The 20,865-nt window shown below is 46.4% G+C and overlaps 1 protein-coding gene across 2 annotated transcripts; it reads left to right on the top strand.

Annotated features, from left to right (window-relative positions):
- Positions 1–422: 422 nt before the first annotated feature.
- Positions 423–4,761, top strand: LOC129182988 (serine protease HTRA1A-like). Of its 2 annotated transcripts, XM_054779725.1 has the most exons (13): positions 423–504; positions 1,360–1,439; positions 1,591–1,743; positions 1,818–2,084; positions 2,191–2,281; positions 2,364–2,457; positions 2,527–2,625; positions 3,000–3,152; positions 3,288–3,320; positions 3,422–3,506; positions 3,568–3,620; positions 3,694–3,789; positions 3,891–4,761. In XM_054779725.1, the coding sequence occupies exons 2-11, from the start codon at positions 1,394–1,396 to the stop codon at positions 3,606–3,608; spliced, it is 1,062 nt and encodes a 353-aa protein (XP_054635700.1). In that variant the 5' UTR covers positions 423–504; positions 1,360–1,393; the 3' UTR covers positions 3,609–3,620; positions 3,694–3,789; positions 3,891–4,761. The 2 variants fall into 2 exon arrangements, with proteins under 2 accessions (XP_054635700.1, XP_054635699.1); XM_054779724.1 differs by having other exon boundaries at positions 3,422–3,620.
- Positions 4,762–20,865: the final 16,104 nt, after the last annotated feature.

The following is a 20,865-nucleotide window of genomic DNA, read 5'->3' as shown; positions in this document are numbered from 1 at the left end:
TTCCGATCTGACCTCATCAGATCTGCTTCCTCATCATATCGTCATCCTCCTCTCATTTGGGAAGATGGAATGCCTGAATACATATTTGCTTGGTCATGTGACTGTAGGATATAAGCTCATATTGTACACTGCGTCTATGAAGTCATCTATCCTCTTTTGTCTATTAGGTCCCCATATACAGTATGTGGGGGTAGCCTTTATCCAAATCTCCGACCTCGTGTCGCACTTGACATATTTCCATAACACCTGCTGATTAGCGAGACGCGATTACAACCTTGTGTCCGGTTAAGACTTGCAACAATTATTTTTGTTATTTCATAGATAAAAGTGCTGAGTCAGCATTCTCCGAGCATTCACCTGAGCCAACATTAACACGTGTCAAAGCAGTCATGCGATTGTGATGTCACTGAAAACTTGTATATAATGAGAGCTCGCCGTTCACCTCGACACACAACCTCCTGAAAGGGTCGTTCCACACACGCTCCTCAGAACAACTCAACTCCCGTAAGTTTTTTTTTTTTTGACACACTATTTGGAGGAGCTTTTCTGGTTAGCTTGATAGCCTTAAATCAAGCGTACTGATGTGTGCTGTGTATGTTTTTATTGATTCATTCATTTATTTTAAATTGATATATTATTTTTATGGGCCTGGGCTTTATAAGCTCATCAACGGCATGCATGAGTGAATTACTTGCAATGGATGTATTTATTGTTGATGCTTAGCTACAATGGTGATGACTTGAAGTGAATAAAATGCTGTTGTTTGTACAGTAGTGATGTTCCAAGATGTTTTAAGGCTTTGTGTGGGGCGGGGGGCGTGCTACTGTGGCCACTGGGGTGTGGTCTCCTGGTGTGGGACCTGCCCTGCTGTCCTCGTGTTGCGGGTGGTGTGGCCATGTGTGTGTGTGTGTGTGTGTGTGTGTGTATTTGGGGGGTGACAGCAATTGATAGCAATGCAAACGCTCTAACTAATGCTAGCATGCTTACTGTTCTGTCTTACGGAATCATTTGATTTGCTAACTATGAAGTAACTCCAAATAAATCTATCATTATTGCCCCTGCAAAAACTGTTGAGAAACCTATTTGTGAATAAAAATGAATAAAATCTCCCTTGTTGTGTACATGATGTTCCAAGTTGCACAAGCATATTCACTGCCCTCTTCTGAGTAAAAACAAGCACTTTCACTGTCCTCGCCCATGTCCTCGCCCATGTCCTCGCCCATGCCATTTTGCTAACATGACAGAATATCATCAGTCATATCATGACACTACCATAAACGCTATAACATCATCATCATCATACTTTTTAAGCTCCCCCGTCCCTCATAAGTGCATTTGATGGCTTGTTTGGGTTTTCAGGTCCATTTTGACGTAACACAGTCCACCAGTCAGGATGTTTGCTTGGCGTCCAGAGATGATGCTCTTGTTGCTCGTGACAGGTGAGTGATTGACGTGCGTGCTGTCACATCATGCTAGCGTATGCGCAGTAAATCAAGTAGCTGGAACGTCGTGACATTCACACACAGAGTGTTGACGGTCTTTGGTCTTTGCTGTGAACTTTGAACCTGGACAACCCCTTCATGTGCTCAGGTAACATCATCATGTGTGTGTTGGGCAGTCCTGGAAACCTCACACTTCAGACCCGTGACACCAACAAGACAAACAACTCCCTCTTGTGGGAGGAAGCTTCCGACCCCGTGCAAAGTTTTGCCATGTCCGAGGGGATCCAGATCAACATCACCGGTACCACTTCCCACCTGATGATGATGTAACCAGTGTCTGAGCCTTTAACACCAACGTCCTCTGCTCTCCGCTAGATGACACTCAGATGGTGGTTTTAAGCTCCGCCCCCGCCCATGTGAGCGAGGGTGACAGAGTGACCCTGAGATGCACTTCCGCCTTCTCCTTCCTCCAGCCGGAAGTCCTCTGGTACCGAGATGGCTACCTCCTCGGTGAATCTGGCCCAGCTCTGAAGTTGGGCCCCCTGACTGCGAGCGATTCCGGCAACTACACGTGCGCGCTGGCGAGGAACAGGACCACCATGTCGCCGCCCTTCAGCCTGAACGTTGACGCGCATCAATCCAGTTAATTCTGTCCTGCTTTTGCTCCTCCGTCTTTGTAGTCTTTGTCTTAGATTGCAAAACCTGCACAGGTGTAGGTGATGTGACTGACACTGTCCCCATCCATCAGGCCCACACAACCTGGACGGTCTTCGCTACACCTTGTCTGACACGGTGAAAAAGGTCGCAGCCGCCATCGTTCACGTCCGCTTCACATACTGGTATAAAGAACGCAACATTACAAAACAACAACACAATGCATGACAGTAGTCACCTTCACTCAGATGCCCTCTTCCCATGTAGGGGCTATCACGAGTACTCTCCTGGCTTCATCGTGTCTGAGGACGGACTGGTCGTCGTTGACAACTTCTGGTTCAGCGAGAAGAGGCTTGTAAAGGTAGGCCGTCGTGGCCAATAGGAAGAAAGTAAAGGTGGGCAGGACCTGATGATGTGACATAATGTGCAGAACCTGCAGGTGAACCTGACGAGTGGTGCCATGTTTGACGGAGAGATCAAAGACTTAGACCTGACCCATGGCCACGCTGTGATCAAGATCAACACAACTGTGAGTGACATCCATGAGGCTGCTTGTCCATTTGTTGTCTCTTGAAGTCAGGGGTGTCCAAACCTTTTCTGGTGGGGGCCACATGCAAAAAAATGGGGTGGGGTGGGGCTGCTTTGACACATTTTGTACATTTAAGATGCTAAAATCAATTCAATGTAGGTGAATGCATGCTAAGCTAGCTTCAGTAGCATATAAGATGTTACAAACGTCAATTAAGCTCAGTAATAATGATTTTTACAATATGCAGAGGGCCCATAAAAAAATGAGCTGCGGGCTGAAAATAAAAAGCAGTTTGGACACCCCTGCTTTCAGATGTACAGTAGCTCGTCTGCTCGGTCTATGCTAACGTAAGCTAACTCTTGTTGTCATCTCAGACCAAACTGCCATTTGTTCGGCTCGGCGACTCGGCGGACCTTCAGCTTGGTGAGACGCTGCTGGCCATGAACAAGTGGAACTGGAATGTAACCCTGTTTGGGACCATCAAGGAACTGGATGGCAGACACATCGAAATGGAAGAGATCAGCGGGGTGAGTCACGTGATACCTGCTTTTATTGGAGTGTTGGTTTGGTGCTGTTCAGGTTCTGATGCTGGTCGTGATGACGTCTTTCAATTTATTCAAGGTTTGAAATAAGTCTTGATTTTGTTCTGTGTTTTCTGACAGTGCGGCACCCCAGATGGTCCACTTGTCACCTTGGTGAGTGACGTCTTCTGACCTTCAACTCAGCTCCTCCACACCAAACTCATCTGAAGCGCTGCTAAGGTTCTTCAATCCATGAGGTTGTTTTTATCCTATAGGACGGACAAGTGGTCGGCTTCATCAGGGGTGATGCAACTTCTTTGACCACCAACTTCATCAGAGAGAGCCTGGACAAGATCAAAGGTTGGTGCAGCCTTCACACTGGTGTCAACATGAGGATGAACATTTGTGTTGTTTTGAGCAGGGATAAACGGCAGAGAAGTACATCGGCGCCAGGATGATTAGCCTCACACCCACGTAAGCGTCTCACACACACGCACACACAAGTTGATGATGATGATGATGATGACGCTTGTTGTGGTGTGTTCAGGTTGGCCAAGGAGCTCAAGGTGGGACAGTGGGACTTCCCAGACGTCACCTCTGGTGCTTACGTCGTGGGCTCCTACAGCGGGTCTCCCGCCAAGGCGTAAGCACTCGTGACACACTGATTGTATCAGAGGAGGAGGCGGGTCCAAAAAGCTGTGTTTGTTGTGTTTTAATGTGTTTTTTTGTCTGTTTGCAACACAGCGCCGGTCTGCAGAGGGGGGATGTCATCGTCGGCATCAACGACAAGCGTGTGACATCCGCCAGTGACGTCTACGCCGCCATCGTGCAAGACGACGTGCTTCATGTGCTAGTGATGCGGGGCAACAAGAACGTCACTCTCTTCATCGTGCCCAAAGGAGATTGACCCTTGAACCTCCAAGCAATTCGGCGAGCGTTACCGCCACCCGCCCTGAGCGTTTCCACGAGCTGCTACAGTTAGACTGGCACCGTGGAACACCTCCTGAGTTTATGGTGGTTACTAACTGTCTTCCTTTTCAATTTAACACTGAGCCCTGATAGGTGGTAGGAAGAAGGAGGGCTATCTGTCATGCTAAGAGTTTCTACATGCATACTGTATGTGCCAAGCAAATCCACACATATACAGTATAGCTACAATATTTGTCAACTATTCCATGTTTGAATCAGTAGTCATATTAGCTGAATGCAGTAAAATGAGGACCTGGACAGCAGCACGGGGCGAGGGACCACGGCATGGCCTACACTCTTTGTGTGTTCATTTGAAATCATATTACAATCTTCTCATTTTTGTGTTTTACTATTTTTGCTAATTACTATTAGTGCACTTATTCTTTTTATCCCCCCCACACACATTGGCACTTTCCTCTTTTGACCAAACATTTTCCCCGTTTGTTATTTTTGACACACGACTCTTTTTACCAAACATTTGTCCCACTTTTCAAGGTCAACTCCAGGTCGATATCGTGACTAGTAGTAATTAGCAACTTATTACACATATTTGCCAAGTACTATTAAAACTGCTTTGTGTGGTTTTGTATTTGTATACTGCCCTTGCATAACCCTGCAATAAACTTTCTTTCTGTGCAACTGAAAATCACTTTGACAGGTCCTTGATGAAAAAAAACGTATTATTGTTTAATTATTCTTAGCACAACAACTTTAAAAGACTTTTTATTGGTTCTTCTGACCAACAAACTTTTACAACAAACTCCTGCCATTGACTCCAACCACGGATGTAATTTGGGATGGGGATAGAGGGAGACATGGCCCCTTTAGCTTTAGCATTCAAAAACAATATGCTATCAGTGGTTTACAGTCACATACATTGGACCTGAAGCTATTTATATACACTTAAATATACACACTTAAAACATGCATAAACCTCTTTTTTACATCTCAAAATAACTTGAACATAATAAACTGTGCATTAAAAAAGGTATTTTGCATGGTTACATTTTGATAAAGTTTCACATGAGCACTGATAAACAGATAAGTAATTATGCTACATATCTTTTATTCCAGACGGATGTTGGCATCCTTCTGTTTGAAAGGCTTGAATTCCAGCTTCACTTCTTTGTCCACTCGTGATTGCTATGACTTAAGTCTGCATATTAATTTGATACCAAACTTTTTAACAATTTTAACAATAAATCCGAATTGGGCAGTGTGAATGTAGTGAAAGTATCGGCTCTGAAACAAAATCAGTGGTATCGCACATCACTAGTACGTCACTAAACCTCACCGCCAGGCTTTTGGCTCGATGGCTCGATGGCTCGACTGTCGCTCAGCGGACCCTGGTTCAAGCTCAAGACGGAACCAAATGGGTTACAAAAAAAATGAAATAGTTTGTACCTGCTTTGAGCTAAAGAGTGCCACCATGCTCAACCTCACAAGGTTTCACCTACACACAGAAAACATTTTTTTTACTGCGGTCATCTCAGCTCGAAGCTTTAATTATTCAATATTTATGCATGATGGGATGTGTTAGACACCCAACTGCCTTCACACAGATGCTTTCACCCACCTTCTGGCTTTATTTCTCCCAAAATGGCAGCTCCCAAATAATCCCTGTTAATTCAATTGAAGCTATAGCTAGCCTAACCCTCTGATCTTTTTCTAATAGAGGCCCCGCCTGTGTTCCACAAAAGGCCATGACCCCACATTGCGGGAGGTTTAGACCATAATCTGTGCTTACCCCTTGGAAAAAAAGAATGGATTGGTTTTGTTTTTTTTTAACAGGATGGCTCTCTTAGATCAGGGGCGTCAAACTCATTTTGACCGTGGATCACATCGCAGTTATGGTTGCCTTCAGAGGGCTGCATGTAACTGTGAAAAAATATAAATGTATGACTGCCTCATATTATTACTAGAGGTGTCAAAAATAGCGCTTTAACAGCGGTAACTACTTTATTTCATTAACTATGGTAAAGTTTTTAGCGTCATTAACGCATGCGTATCACGTCAAGCCACACCTCTCTGTTATCACGGCAGACGGAAGCATCGTGTCCCCACACGGTCACACCGAGTCTGACACTTTATATTGTTGCTTACCTCGACTCGAGATGTTGTGGATCGGTGGAAGAAATACTTCTAAAACCTCCTCAATCCCACCACGTCTCCCAATAAGGAAGTAGTGCCTGAGCACTCCACAGTGGGCTCTCCTATCTCTGGGGCTGAGGTTGCTGAGGTTGTCAAAAAGCTCCTCAGTAGCAGGGTCGCGGGAGTTGATGAGATCCGCCTGGCGTTCCTTAAGGCCCTGGATGCTGGCGTGTCTTGGTTGACACGACTCTGCAGCATCGCCTGGACATCGGGGGCAGTACCTCTGGATTGGTATCCCGGGGTGGTGGTCCCCCTTTGCAAGAAGGGGGACGGTGTGTTCCAACTACCGTGGGATCACACTTCTCAGCCTTCCTAGTAAGGTCTATTCAGGGGTTCTGGAGAGGAGGATCCACTGGATAGTTGAATCTCAGATCCAGAAGGAGCAGTATGGTTTTCATCCTAGTTGTGGAACTGTGGACCAGCTCTACACTCTTGGCAGGGTCCAGGGTCTAATTCAGGCTGTTCGCTCCCTGTATGACCGGTGTCAGAGTTTGGTTCGCATTGCCAGCAATAAATCAGACCCGTGTTCAGTGAGGGTTGGACTCCGCCGTCACCGATTCTGTTCATTATTTTTATGGACAGAATTTGTAGGCGCAGCCAGGGCATTGAGGGGTTCCGGTTTGGTGGCTGCAGGATTGGGTTTCTCCTTTTTGCAGATGATGTGGTCCTGCTGGCTTCATCGAGCCGTGACCACCCAGCCAAGTGTGAAGAGGTTGGGATGAGAATCAGCCAGCCATCAACCAGCCATCTCTGGGTGGAGGAGTTTAAGTACCTTGGGGTCTTGTTCATGAGTGAGGGAAGGATGGAACGCGAGATCAACAAGCGAATTGGTGCGGCATCTGCAGTGATGCAGACTCTGCATCGGTCCATTGTAGTGAAGAGAGAGCTGAGCCGAAAGGCAAAACTCTCAATTTACCGGTCGATCTACGTTCCTACCCTCACCTATGGTCATGAGCTTTGGGTAGTGACCGAAAGGACAAGATTGCGGGTACAAGCGGCTGAAATGAGTTTTCTGCGTAGGGTGGCTGGGCTCTCCCTTTAGAGATAAGGTGAGAAGCACGGTCATCCGGGAGAGACTCGGGAGTAGAACCGCTACTCCTCCGCATTGAGAGGAGCCAGATGAGGTGACTTGGGCATCTGGTCAGGATGCCTCCTGGACGCCTCTCTGGGGAGGTGTTCAGGGCACGTCCGACCGGTAGAAGGCCTCGGGGAAGACCCAGGATACGTTGGAGAGGCTATGTGTCTCAACTGGCCCGGGAATGCCTCGGGATCCGCCGGGAGGAGCTGGACGAAGTGGCCAGGGAGAGGTACGTCTGGGCTTCACTGCTTAGGCTGCTGCCCCCACGGCCCGACCTCGGATAAGCGGTAGAAGATGGATGGATGGATGGATACAGAAAACAATTCGAAATGCAAATGAATCCATAAAACTGATGAATGAATGAATGGGATAAATTCATATTTAAGGTTACTTTTACCTTAATTGAAGAGGTGATTCTTGAAGCGACTGAAAACAACAAGATGGTGGTGGTTGATATGCAAAGAAAAGTCAAAACATGGATGAATTTACATCAGAGATTACCTGCGGATATTTAAAAAATATCTAACATTATGCATTATGCTACTAAAATGACATTGTTTTTCCTCATAATATTATGACATTATTCTCATAAAATTACAATTTTTCTCAGGTTACAACTTTTTAAATAATAGCTTTACTGCATTCTTGCAAATTAATGCTTGCACAGTTTTTATTTTTGCTGTTGCTGTTTTTTTACTTTTCTAGTTAAATTTATATTTTTAGAATGTGCCACGGTCCAATAAAAAAACAGCGGCCCCGTGCCGTACTTTGGATAGCCCTGATTTACAGTCAACACTGATATGTTGATGAACACTTACAATACAGGATATTAGATTTGACTGATAAACTACATCAATCAGTTGAATGTAAAATAACAATGTATGCTTTCTACACATTTATTGGCTTCCATTGCATGTTTATTTCTAACATATAACTTCACTTCACCCTTTAACACGTGTTGCTTTTTTGCCACATCTCCAAAAACAAAGTTGGCGCACTGTTTTGCACAGTCTCACCGTCAGTGGATTGGCAGCGTACGCACACTTGTCGTGTGTATGCATGGTTTGTACATTTGGGCCCTGGTGTTGTTCCCGAAACTTTGTGTGAGTGCCATTTTCATGGGAGCGATGCAGCAAGTAGATCTTTTGATAATAAAAATGATGCATGTCATTTTTATTACCAAAGGACTGGATTTCGAGTGCCTGTTTTGTCCACCATTCATTCTGCATAATCCATTTGTACCTGCTGCCGATCTCTTTGCAGTTGCTGCCTGAAGCTGGTAGTTGAGGGGTTGCCGGATGCGGTGATATGCATGTCCTTCAGCAAGTTGTGGATGGTGTTTGACCTGTCATTAAACAATACCAAGGTGGGCAAATACGCCGCGTCACTGCTGCTCTATGGTTTAGCCTGGGAGCGCAAGGGTACCTAGTGACCACGTGGGGCATCTGCAGGAGTCTTGGTGGTGGAGAGGCTGGGTGTCTTTTCACCCCTTCAAGGGGGATATCGGGCAGCAGTAGCTGTAAACAGAGAGTACCAAGCTAAAAGCAACATGCACTACAAATATTTCTATGCTACTGCATTGCTGCAATAGACGTTTCACACACACCCTGGTCTCAGATTCCACACACACGCGTGCGCGCGCGCTCAACTAGCACTGTGAAAATGAAAACATTGTTTTGATCCCATGATCAAGGTTGAACGACAGTTTCAGCAGACAGGAAGTTGATCCTGTGTGTGCCATGTTAACAAGCTGCTTCAATCAGTTGGTCATGTGACGCGCTCCTCCACATGATCTTTAAATCTGTGTGTGCGTGTGCGCGCGCGCGCTTTGCCCACACAGCCTTCATCTCTGAGCTCGTTAAGGGTTAGTCTGCTTAGCTGTGCTTGTTAGCGACCTGCTGCTCCTGGCAACACACACACGCACACCGCCCCCTGCTGGCATGATACAACAGCCAACCCCCTGCAGAGAGCCGAGGCGACCATCCTTGCAATCATAATTACTGTGTGTGTGTGGATGTGTGTCTTTCTAGCATGCCAACATCATTTTGTGAGGAGATGGGGTTAAATCAGCCTGATATGAAATATAAAAAAAATCTTTCTGTTTCCAAGGTGACAGACAACATCTAAAGGGCGTTTCCCGACGGCATGGCAACTACACTTTCAGGTGTACTTAATAAAGTGTCCAGCAAAAGCAGGATTCCTGAGAGGAGGAGGCGGAGTCAAGCGACCTCCACTAAGCCTGAATAATTTATGCATCAGCACTGCGGTCTTATGGGGGGGCTGCAGCAGCTGATGAAAATTTAAACACGCACTTTGGCTTGTTTGCTAACCTTAAGTCTGTCTCCACGACCTTTCACCTCCTGGTTGCACATTCTGCTGACTTAGCACAAACGTCAGCACGCACGTACACCTGCACGCGTGCTGAATCATTTCGTTTGTTGTTGATAGATACAGTATGTCTGAATGGACATAGCATGGAAATGTTCATCTGAGGAAAGCAGAAAAGCTGCATGAAATGGAAACAAACTAATAGACTGCTGTCCCCTGCCGGACGTCTCTTGAAATAACATGACGTCATGTAGCTGATTTCAGGCCTAAAACGACCTCAACGCCAACAAACCTGAGAGATGTAATAAAAAAAACATCCATTGTTTTCATAATTTATGAATAATAATTTCTAAAAATGTGACCGCCGAGTGCCCTTACTTTCATATAAGTGTGTAAGCTACCGGAAGCAGCTGGAAAGGAAGACGCTGGCTTGACGCTTGGGACCACTGTTGGGTTGGGCCGGGAGAGAGGAAATGACGACATCGATGTGGAGAACATCATGGATGACAAACACTACTTGCTTAGTTTTGGAATTTTTATATTTGGGAGTTTTGGGCTTTTGATTGGAGGCGAGTTATAGGGAGTAGAATGTATAGGTCTCGGCCGACGGCCTGTATAGGCCTGGTAAGACCAGCGTTGCCAACTTGGCGACTTTGTCGCTAAATCTGGCAACAGTCCAAACCCTCGTGGCGACATATTTTCTCAAAAGTGACCAGCGACAAATCTAGCAGCTTTTTCTGGCGTCGTTGGAGAGTTTTCTGGTATTTGGGGACTTAGAAGTGAAAGCACGTATTGATCTGCCGTTTGTGTTCAGTTTGTGTTTTCCTACAGCATCTGTTACAACATCGCATACAAATAATATGCAAATTAACCGATGACATCATCTACCGACTCCAAGGACAGCCAATAGCTACTTTTCTTACCGATGAGTTGGCAACAGGGGTAAGACGGGACTTGTGCGCTACGACTTATAGCTATCCAAAGAGATATACGAACAGTTGGTGGTGCGGAGAGAGTTGAAGTGCGGTTGCAACCCAACTGTACCGTGTGTGTGGGCTGTAGTTCAGACGGTGGTAGTGATGAATGGACAGATGAGAGGGAGTATACACAGGTTAAAATGGCAAGGAAACAAATCATGGTCAGACGCAAGTAGTGGAAAGGATAATGATGGAAGGTGACCGAATACGCTGTTGTGACCTGATACTTTTGGTTGAACATCTCAAAGGAACAGGCGATGAGGCGTGGCTACGGTTTACAGAATTTACTGACCAACGTCACCTACAAGGTTAACAGCGCTGGTCTCAATTTACAAGTACAGATATAAGATCTTCTCCTACAAAGTGAGCCCAGGTGGGTGTGGTATCCTTTTATAAGGAAGGGGCGTCATGTTATTAGAATATATGGTCACATAAGTTGGATGGACCTCAAATTTGCACGTAACGGGCCATAAAAATCCCCTGTCAACTAGAGCCCGAACGATATGGGATTTTTGGGGCCGATGCCAATACCAGTATTGGGGGCTGAAAAAAGTTGATATCTGATATATCGGCTGGTATCCAAAATAATGGCTGATAACCGATATATCGGATAATATATGAAATAAGAGCCTTGATATAGACAGGATATATACCGTACATTAACATAAAAATTCTTATAATACCCAAAATACGATTCAACACAAAGAGGCAGACGACTGCTAAATAAAAATAAGGAAGTTAAATGAGTAACACTGTCAACATACGGACATGCGTCTTTGTGTTTTACTTTTAGGTGTTGCCACAAATTTGTAGTGTTCTTTTCTTTGCTGGTGCTGGAGCCCTGGCTAACTTGTACCCTGCACATGTTGCATCTGACGTAACGCCTCTTGAGTCTTTTCTTTTACTCTTCCCCTCTGCCTGTCAAATTAAAATATATACATTTAGTGCATTTTGGTCATTAGCACAGAATTTGATACTATAGTTGGCCATTTTAAAATAAAAACAAGTGGCTGCATTGGGATGAAAGTGATAATACATAGGCTAATGTCAGGTGCTTTTAAACTAATACATTATGTGTTTATAAAAGGCTTATTCACAAAAACATCTCACCAATATCGATTAGTCATATTTACTAGCTATTAAAAAGCCCCATCTGCAGCCACTGAGTATTTGCAAACAGCTCAAAAACAAACGCTGAAGCCAACATTAAAAAGTGAACAAAAAGTTGACTGCAAACAAAATAAGAAATAATGAAAACATGCATTACGTTACTTAGACTTAATACAAGAGACTAAGCTACATTTTATGTCACAATCTAAATGCTCTCAAAACATGCAATATATACAATTACAACTAAATACATTACTTGGAACATTTTCGCAATTATTTTAATGAAGACATTAACTTGTGAACGTATGAGCCCCTGTAAATCCATACTGTATGTAAAGTTGGCAATGTGGCCATAAGGCAAGAAAATAAATGTGACAGGATCAAGACGGTTGTGGAAGCTGCAGAACAATTCTTAACACGTTGACGATACATAATGATGCAGGCTCTCAGGGCTTTAAAGGGGTAGTTTGGATTTTTTGACATGATGTTGTATGACATTCCCATCAACAGTGACTCACTGGATCATTGTCCTGCTGCAGAACCCAAGTTGGTTTCAGCTTGAGGTCACCAACAGATGGCCGGACATTCTCCTTCAGGATTTTTTGGTAGACAGCAGAATTCATGGTTCCATTTATCACAGCAAGTCTTCCAGGTCCTGAAGCAGCAAAACAGACCCAGACCATCACACTACCACCACTATATTTTACTGTCGCTATGATGATCTTTTTCTGAAATGCGACGTTACTTTTAAGCCAGATGTAATGGGACACACACCTTCCAAAAAGTTAAACTTTTGTCTCGTTAGACCACAGAGTATTTTCCCAAAGGTCTTGGGGATCATCAAGATGTTTTATGGCAAAATTGAGACAAGCCTTAATGTTCTTTTTGTTCAGCAGTGGTTTTTGTCTTTGAACTCCGTGGCCATCTACGTGTGTTCCACAACGAAAGAAGATGCGAGCGTCTTCACCACATGCACACGAATGGAGAAGCGACAGTGCGCAGGGACACGGCGGGAGACAGATATAACGCCGAGCGATTTGTGAGCTCTGATTTTTTTTGAGGAGGCATTTTTATGATGCAAATGTATTACAGTACTCTTTTGAACGCACATTGTTTTGAGCAGCCAAACGAAAATCCGACCAGAACTGGACTCGCGGGACCAAATGGGGGAATAAATTACTGTTGAAATAGTCCACTGCTGATAGGGACGTCATACAACGTCATGTCAAAAAATCCTAACTATCCCTTCAGTTAAACTCATAATGATGCTCCACATCTTACAGGGGAATGCAAGAAGCTTAATAGCAAACGGACAAGAACTTAGGAAATCTCTAAAAGAATCTGAAAATAGACCTGATATTACATGTGTGCAAGAAACATGGCTTCGACGCCACTTTGATTTTGAGTTGTTATGTCCTGTGTGCTGCTCTGCTGCCCTCTTTCTGCCTTATGTTGCAGTACACCTCCAAGCTTACCAGGAGGAGCCGATTATCACACCTGTGGGCAATTACCTACCAAGACTCATTGCCAGATTTTTACCTGCTCTTCGCCTGCTACCTGCGCCTCTCAGCACAGTGCCTTTCTGGTCCCTTTTTGCCTCTGACATTACGCGTACCCTCATGTTCCCTGCCCTGCCAGGCCTTTTTCCTGCAGTGGTGAGTGGCTCTATACTTGCTATTCCTGCTTGGTTCTCAGCAGCGTTTTTTGTTAGCACTTTGTCCTCTGCTACTCTTTTTGGCAGCTCCCTTAGTTTTAATGTTTTTCCCCTTGCCTAGGTCCGGGTGATTTTGTGTTGTACTTTGTGCTTTTGTATTTTGTGTTTTTTCCCCACATTGTGGACAGCTTTTGTATATCTTGTAAAACGGACTATCTCGTCTCTGCATCTTGGGATCCAAAACCTGTAACAGTTGTCTGAATATGAATCAGTGAGATTTCACAGAACTGAAAATCAAAGGGGAGGTTGTGCAACATTTGTGAGGGACGGAATAACATTTAGTAGAATAGCAACTTCAACAGAAATAGAATGTGTGATTATTGAAATATATCAATCATATAGAAATGTAATCACTAATATCTATAAGCCCTGTTAACTATATTGTGAAACTTTGGAGAAGATAATAAGGAGAGATATGGTGTGGGGACTTTAAAGGAAAGCCACTTTTTGGGGGGGAATTTTGCTCATCAGCCGCATGTGGGACATGAAGACATGTCTTTCTCTTTTCTGTGTGTTGTAAAGATATAAAAAGGAACAGCTCATTACTGCATGTAATGAGATACACCCCTGCCACCGACAAAGACCGCTATTAAAACATCTCCAAGGTTTTATGGTTTTATATACATGCTGTGATCATGTAGTAACGGGCACATTCATGATAATGTGTTTTTTTGCCGTATTTTGGTCCTTTTAAGCATTAGCAACATAGAAACAAACGCTACACCTAGCACAAACTTTTCCACACTAAAAACACAGCAGCAGCAGTAGCCCCAAAATGTAGCCTTACGTTTTGGTCGTGGCTTGAGGCATTGTGGGCGCAGTGCTGAGTGTGTGGTGAAGCTAGTAGCTAGCCGGTGTGGCGTTGCGGAGGTGTCAACACGCCATTATCGTAGTTCAATGGGCGTAACAATGTTAATAACAATGTCGCTGTAGCTTGGTTAATATGCACGTCACATTATATGTAAATGGGGCATTGTTGCCGCTTTTTGGAGTCTTTTTCAGAAGGGTTTATAGGCAGAATAAATGTTTCCCATTACGTGCATTCTTAGCCAAGTCTTTTTTAATCTGTTTTTATATCTTTAGAACACAAAGAAAAGAGACGTGTGTTCACGTTTCACATAAGGAATGTGGCTGATGGGCAAAATTCCCAAAAAGTGCAGTTTTCCTTTAATTATCCGGATAACACGTTCAATAAACACTGAAATAGAGGCACAGGCCCAGGCATAAGAAGTGGTGCTTTTCAGAAGCTGATTGGGGAAAATTCAGGGAGGAATGCCGCAAAGCAGCAAATCTAATCCCAATGATCCCAGGTGAGGTTTGAGGAATGTGCATCCAAGGTTGCAAATCAGATTTTAAATGCAGCAGTGAAAAGTATACATTGTAGGTCAGTTGGAGGGGGGGGTCAAGAGAACCTTATAAACTACCATAATTAAAAAAGCTTCAGCTCGAAGAGTAATTAAGAACAGAAAACAAAATGCATGGAGGGATTACTGCCCTGCTATTGGAAGGGAAGTCAAGATAGGAGATGTGTGGGGAAAAAAACAAAACAAAAAAAACAACAAAAAAAGATAGGAGATGTGTGGTCAATGCTGAAGAAGATGAGTGGGGGGAAAAAGTGTTTGTTAAAATACCTGTTTGAGAAGAAAACGGAACAGTGGCCATGACTGATAAAGAACAAGCAAATGTGTTGGGGGAAAGGTTTGTACTGTAGGTGTCCATCGTGTTGACCACTATGATGAAAATCATAGATGAAGGAAAGAGAGATCCTCCAAGAATAGGGATGTGTTTCTAAAACAAGATAATGACGAAGGTGTAATGGATACTGAACAGTATACAATACAGTATAAAGTAGAAGTAAACATACTGCAACAGGGGAAGACCAGTTGAGTTATGTTATGTTCCAGAAATGATCACTTAATACACCTGGTGAGGATCCAAAGCATCCCGACAACTATGGACCCACTGCTCTTCCCAACTTCACATCCATGCAAGTGGATGGAGAAAGTGTTAGTCGGGAGACTTAACTATTTCCTGGAAAGTCGAGTTATTTGCAACATATCAGTGTGGTTTTAGAAAAGGACGTTCAACAGTGGATGCTGTGAACATCAGCAATGAAATAGAGAAGACCTTTAAAATGAAGGCGTTGATGAATATTGTATTCTTTAGGTTTACTACGGAAATTAAGATGAATAAGATGGGATGTAGAGGTAGGTTTTAGAACGGCTTTTCAACTTCTTATCTGACAGAAAATTGAAAGTGAAAGTTGTGTCAGAAATGTCTGATGAATCCTATATTGTCAAGGGTATTCCACAGGGGAGTGTAATTAGCACACTTTTGTTTAACGTCATGATGCTATTGTTATGAATTTGGACAGAAGGGTTGACTCTGCATTATACGCGGATGATGGAGCTATTTAGACAAGGGGACGAGATTCCATAAACGTGACAGGCAAAATTAAGGAAGCAATCAGGAAAACAGGACAACGGTCCCAGTAAGTCGTGTTATATGGTGATTACCAGGAAGAAAGGCGTGTTATGTGGTGATTACCAGGAAGAAAGGCTTGAAAAAAAACCTGAGCTGAAGCCATGTGGGCGACCATAAGGTGCACCGTATTAAAAGGAAAGGCGCAGTCAAAGGCGCACCATATTATTGGGTGCAGGTATGATCAAACGCAAGGGCGCTCGAGACTCGGTGAGGAAGCGATAGTGCTTTATTTCTTTAGGCAGTTTAAGGATAGAGCTCTCACACAGCTTATCACACCCACTGGCAATCGCGGAAGGTCATCACTCAACGCAATAGTCTCAGTCATGGTGCACAACTAAAAACATCACATAGCAACGCAGCAGATAAACAAAAACAGAACAATAACTAAGAACTATGTAGCTCAAACATGTAACTTTAAGAGAATTTGCACAAAACAGTACCGCAAGGCACGCTGGAACAGGAAGTGCTCCCAGCGATGCTACAATAGGCTCGCTAAAACATACACCAGCTAAAAAATACGCTAGCATGCATGCTATTGTATGTTTTTAAAAAGGCAGCGGGAGCAAAACTAAGTCCGGTTGTACTTTATTAAAGTATTTAACAATCTACTCACGTTATTTTTGATCAATCCTCATCCACAAATCCATCAAAGTCCTCATCTTCTGTATCCAAAATGAACAGCTGGGCTACCTCCGGTGGGGCTCCGGTGTTGGGGGGCGCTGGGGGTATCGCCTCTGGGGGGTTGGGTGGGCCGGACTGGGCATCCTGGCGGGCCGGGTAGGGCCTGTGGTGTGTCCTGCGGCCTGAGGCACGCCCATGCCTGGGCTGTGGTGGGCGGCCGGTCGGTCATGTGTCCTTGGTCCCCCCCCTGCTCGGTTTGGGCGGCGTTGGGATGTGGGGCCCCCGTCCTTCCTGTGCCACTGCACCACCTCACATATATATAGGACTTTGGGGGGTGGCCTACGGTGGGGCGTGATTGGGGAGGGGAGCTGCCTTGCGGGGCTCCTTTGCTCCTGCTGTGCCACTGTCCAGTTGCCCCCCAATTTTAATCGCAGAGTAGACACTTAGGGTTTGGGGGGGCTGGCCAGGTGAGGGGCCCTCCGAGCGGCAGCTGTCCCCCGATTTTAATTGCATCATTAGCTATCATCCACATACACTCCATATACATGCACACAGATACACCATCCTCTTTTATTTTATTTCCTCTTTTATTTTTATTTATTTATTTATTTATTTTTTTAATTGCATCATAGACACTATCACACCTTATCACATACACGGGTGGGGCGGGCTGGATTGGGGTGCCTCGTGCACCTCGGCGTCTGCCCGCCAGGGTCGGCGGTGTGGCCGGGGGCCTGGCCGTCGCGGTGGCTCGCCCGGGGCGGCCTGGCCTGTGGGGTGCCCTTGTCTGGTTCGCCTGCCCTTCCCTGGGGTGGCCCTCTGGGGCCTGTTGATGCCGGGGCTTGCGCCGGGGGGGGCGGCTTGCGGTGCCTCCCCTGGACTGACACGTGCTACGGGCGCCTCTGCGCTCTTGGGGCGGGTTCGGCGGTCTCCGGGGGGCGGTGCTGGTGCTGCGGGTGGCCCGTGTGCCGTCGCGGCGGCTGGTGGTTGCTGCGCTGTGGCGGCTGCTGGGGCGCCGGGCCAGCTGGTGGGTTGGGGCTTGGTCATGCTTGCGGGTACTGTGGGCCTGGGTGGCGGGGTAGGGGTGGGGGGGCGGGTGCCCTGGGGCCGGGCTCGCTGGGGGGGGTCGTGCTCTGCCGGGCGCTTGGGCGTCTGTCGCCGTTGCGCTTTGTGCGCTGCCGGGCCGCTGTCTGTGTCCTCGCCTCCCCCGGTCTGTCTGTGGGCTTGTCGGGGGTGGGGCTCCGGTGCGCGGGTGGTGCGCTGTCGGCTCTGGTGGCATGTGGCTGGTCTGGCTTCTGGTGGCTTGTGGGGGCCGTCGGCTGGTCGGCTGCTGGTCTCGCCTTCTCGGCTCTGGTGCTTGGCCTCCCTGCGGCTTGGGGTGTGGTGCTCCCGCTCTCTCTTCGGGGTTTGCTGGCCCGCGGGTGTCGGTTGGCGCTGTGTGGTGGTTCGCCTGGCTGCTCGCCCGTTTTCCCGCCTGCCTGCTCAGTTTCCCGTTCTCCTCCTCGCTGACTCCCCTGTCTGCCTCGCTGGCGGCGTCCTACCGCTGGGGGGGTATGGCCGGGTGTCTTCCTGCTCCCCGGCGGTCTGCGCTCTCCGCCCCTGGGTTCTGGATCGTATGTCTGGGACCCCGGGGTCCCCGGCTCCGCTGCTCCTTGGGTTACCAACGGGGGATAGGGTGGGGCTTCCGGGTGTCGGGCAGTCGACCACTGTGTGTGTGTGTGTGTGTGTGTGTGTGTGCGCGCTTGAGTAAGTAAGAGTGTGTATGAGCGTGCGCGTAGGGGTGTGTATGTGCGTAGGAGTGTGTATGTGCGTGTGTGTGGGTGCGTAGGAGTGTGTGGGTGCGTGTGTGTGTGTACTTTTATTTATTTATTTAGTTTAGTTATTTATTTTGGAGGGGGGAGGGGGGCATACAGGGGTTTGCTCCGTGGGGTCAGGTGCTGGGCGATACATCTCTGCCGCCCGTGCCTCCGCCGGGTGGGTGGAGGGTGTGCCTCCTGCATCCCTTGGCGGGGCGGCCCTGTGTCGGGGGTCGGGCGGGGGTTGGCCCGGGGCGGGCCGGGCTCCGCTCCCTGGGGGTGGGGGTGGCGGTGGGCGGGAATTGGCGCTTCCGGCGCGGGCGGGCTTCTTTCCGGTTGTGGTGGCGTCTCTGGGCCTGCCGGTTTGTGGCCCCCGGTACCCGTCTGCCTTTGTGGGGTGTGATCTCTCGCTGGTCTCGGGGGTTGGCAGTCCTCCGGCCCGCTGGCGCCGTGTCCTTGGCTGGGATTACCTCTCTTCGGCCCCTTGCTGGTCTTCCCGGGGGGGGGGCTCTCTGGGCTGGCTCTTGGGGCGCTGATCTTTGTGCTGCCTGCCCCTATGGGCCTGGTGGCCTTCTGGCGGCCGGGGCCCGGCCTTGCTATTTGGGGCGGGGCTCTCTGGGAGGTGGAAGGCGGCCCCTTTCCTTTCATGCATTCTCAGTGACAATTACACGCCCACACATTCCTGCACCTTTATATATATATGAAGTCTTCCTCACATACAGAGATACCTGTACATATGCACACTCACAGTACATACGTACTTCCCCACATTACTCACTGAGTTAACCAGGGTGTTATTATGTTGTTGGTTTTATTACAGCGACGGTGATATCAGCAGTATGACTATATATATATATGTATATATATGCGGTATGTATGTGTATGTATATATGTATGTATGTATATATATATATATATATATATGTGTGTATATGTATTTTTTTTTTTTTTACAATGATGTGCATTACAGTAATTATCATTCTATTCACTATCATGGATAATCATTTCATTACTACAGTTATGTGTGACTGTTTCAATGCGGTATTATCATGGTGATCACTATCATAATTCATCATTTCATGACTGCTATTGTGTGCGACTGTTTCAATGCAGTATTGTCATTGTGATCACTGTCATAGTTCATCATTTCATGACTACTATTGTGTGCGACTGTTTCAATGCAGTATTGTCATTGTGATCACTGTCATAGTTCATCATTTCATGACTGCTATTATGTCTGATTGTCATTGACAGATTTGTCATTGTGATTGTTGATATTGATTTGTCCTTTATCCTTGTTCGTCTTTATAGTTGTCACGGACATTTATTTGCTGATGTCGTTCTGTATGTTTCTGTTGTTCTGTCACAATTGTTGTTGTTGCTGCTGTTGTCCTTGTCTCTTGTCTCTCTTCCCCCCCCCCCCCCCCCCCCCCCCCCCCCCCCCCCCCGTTTCCTTTTCTCTTCTTCTCTGTCCCCTCCTGCTCCGGTCCGGTCGCTCCAAATTTGCTTTATTACAAGCATTATTACAAGCATCAGGAAGTGTATATCACACTTCTCTCTGGCAGAGTAAATCTGTTGAGCACTTGACGGCATTTAGGTCTACAATTCTATCTGCTTTAAAGGCTGGACAGGACAGGGGTTAAAAAAAAAAAAAAAAAAAAAAAAAAAAATGAACAGCTGGGCAAGTTCTCCATCAAACACGCCAGGTTCCCTCTCGTCATTGTCAGAGTCAGTCTCGTTGCCGTGCAGCTCCTCAGAAACGATACCGGCTTTTGTGAAAGCTCCAACAACAGTGCAAGCAGACACAGTTGGCCAAGTATCCACAAAATTGTGGCGTAACTCGTCCAGCGCTGCGTCTCGGTCTTAGTAAGGCTGTGTTCGCCATCTGTCGCTCGCAACTTCACTTTAAACGTCGTGTTTACACCGATGTCCAGCGGTTGGAGTTCCTTCGTCAAGCCTCCCGGAATGAGAGGCTGTGAGATGGGCGCGCATGGAGTCACAGATGAACAGGGACGGTGACACGTGGAAAAAAAACATCTGGTGTTTTACGTACATGTCACTCAGCCATTTTCTCCTCGTCCATCCAGCCCTTTTGATTGGTCTTAACGATGACCGCGGCTGGAAACATTTCTTTCGGCAGCGTCTTCCTCTTAAAAAATCACCATAGGTGGCAGTTTCTGTCCATTACTATGGCAACCAAACACAACAGTAAAAGCCGACTTCTCGTGCCCCGTTGTGTGTATCGCTTCTCTACAGTGTGGTTCACCGGGATGTTGAAAGTGAGCAGCACGTCGTCCATGTTGGTGATGTGGTTGGGCTGGATGTGTTGTTGGCAAAATTTTTTTTACTGCAGTTGGAGTTGCTGCGCCACGGTAGTCCTTGCTCAGATGGATAGATGGCCCCGTTTCGTTGATCTTGAATTCTCTTGCAGCTACTCAATTCCAGTTCCTCCACGTAACTGATAGTTTGCAGTTTAAACTGTGCTTCTTAA

This window comes from Dunckerocampus dactyliophorus, chromosome 6 (genome assembly GCF_027744805.1).
Source record: "Dunckerocampus dactyliophorus isolate RoL2022-P2 chromosome 6, RoL_Ddac_1.1, whole genome shotgun sequence".
NCBI lineage: Eukaryota > Metazoa > Chordata > Actinopteri > Syngnathiformes > Syngnathidae > Dunckerocampus > Dunckerocampus dactyliophorus.
The sequence above is the reverse complement of the archived record's forward strand: the minus strand, read 5'-3'. Positions and strand labels throughout refer to the sequence as shown.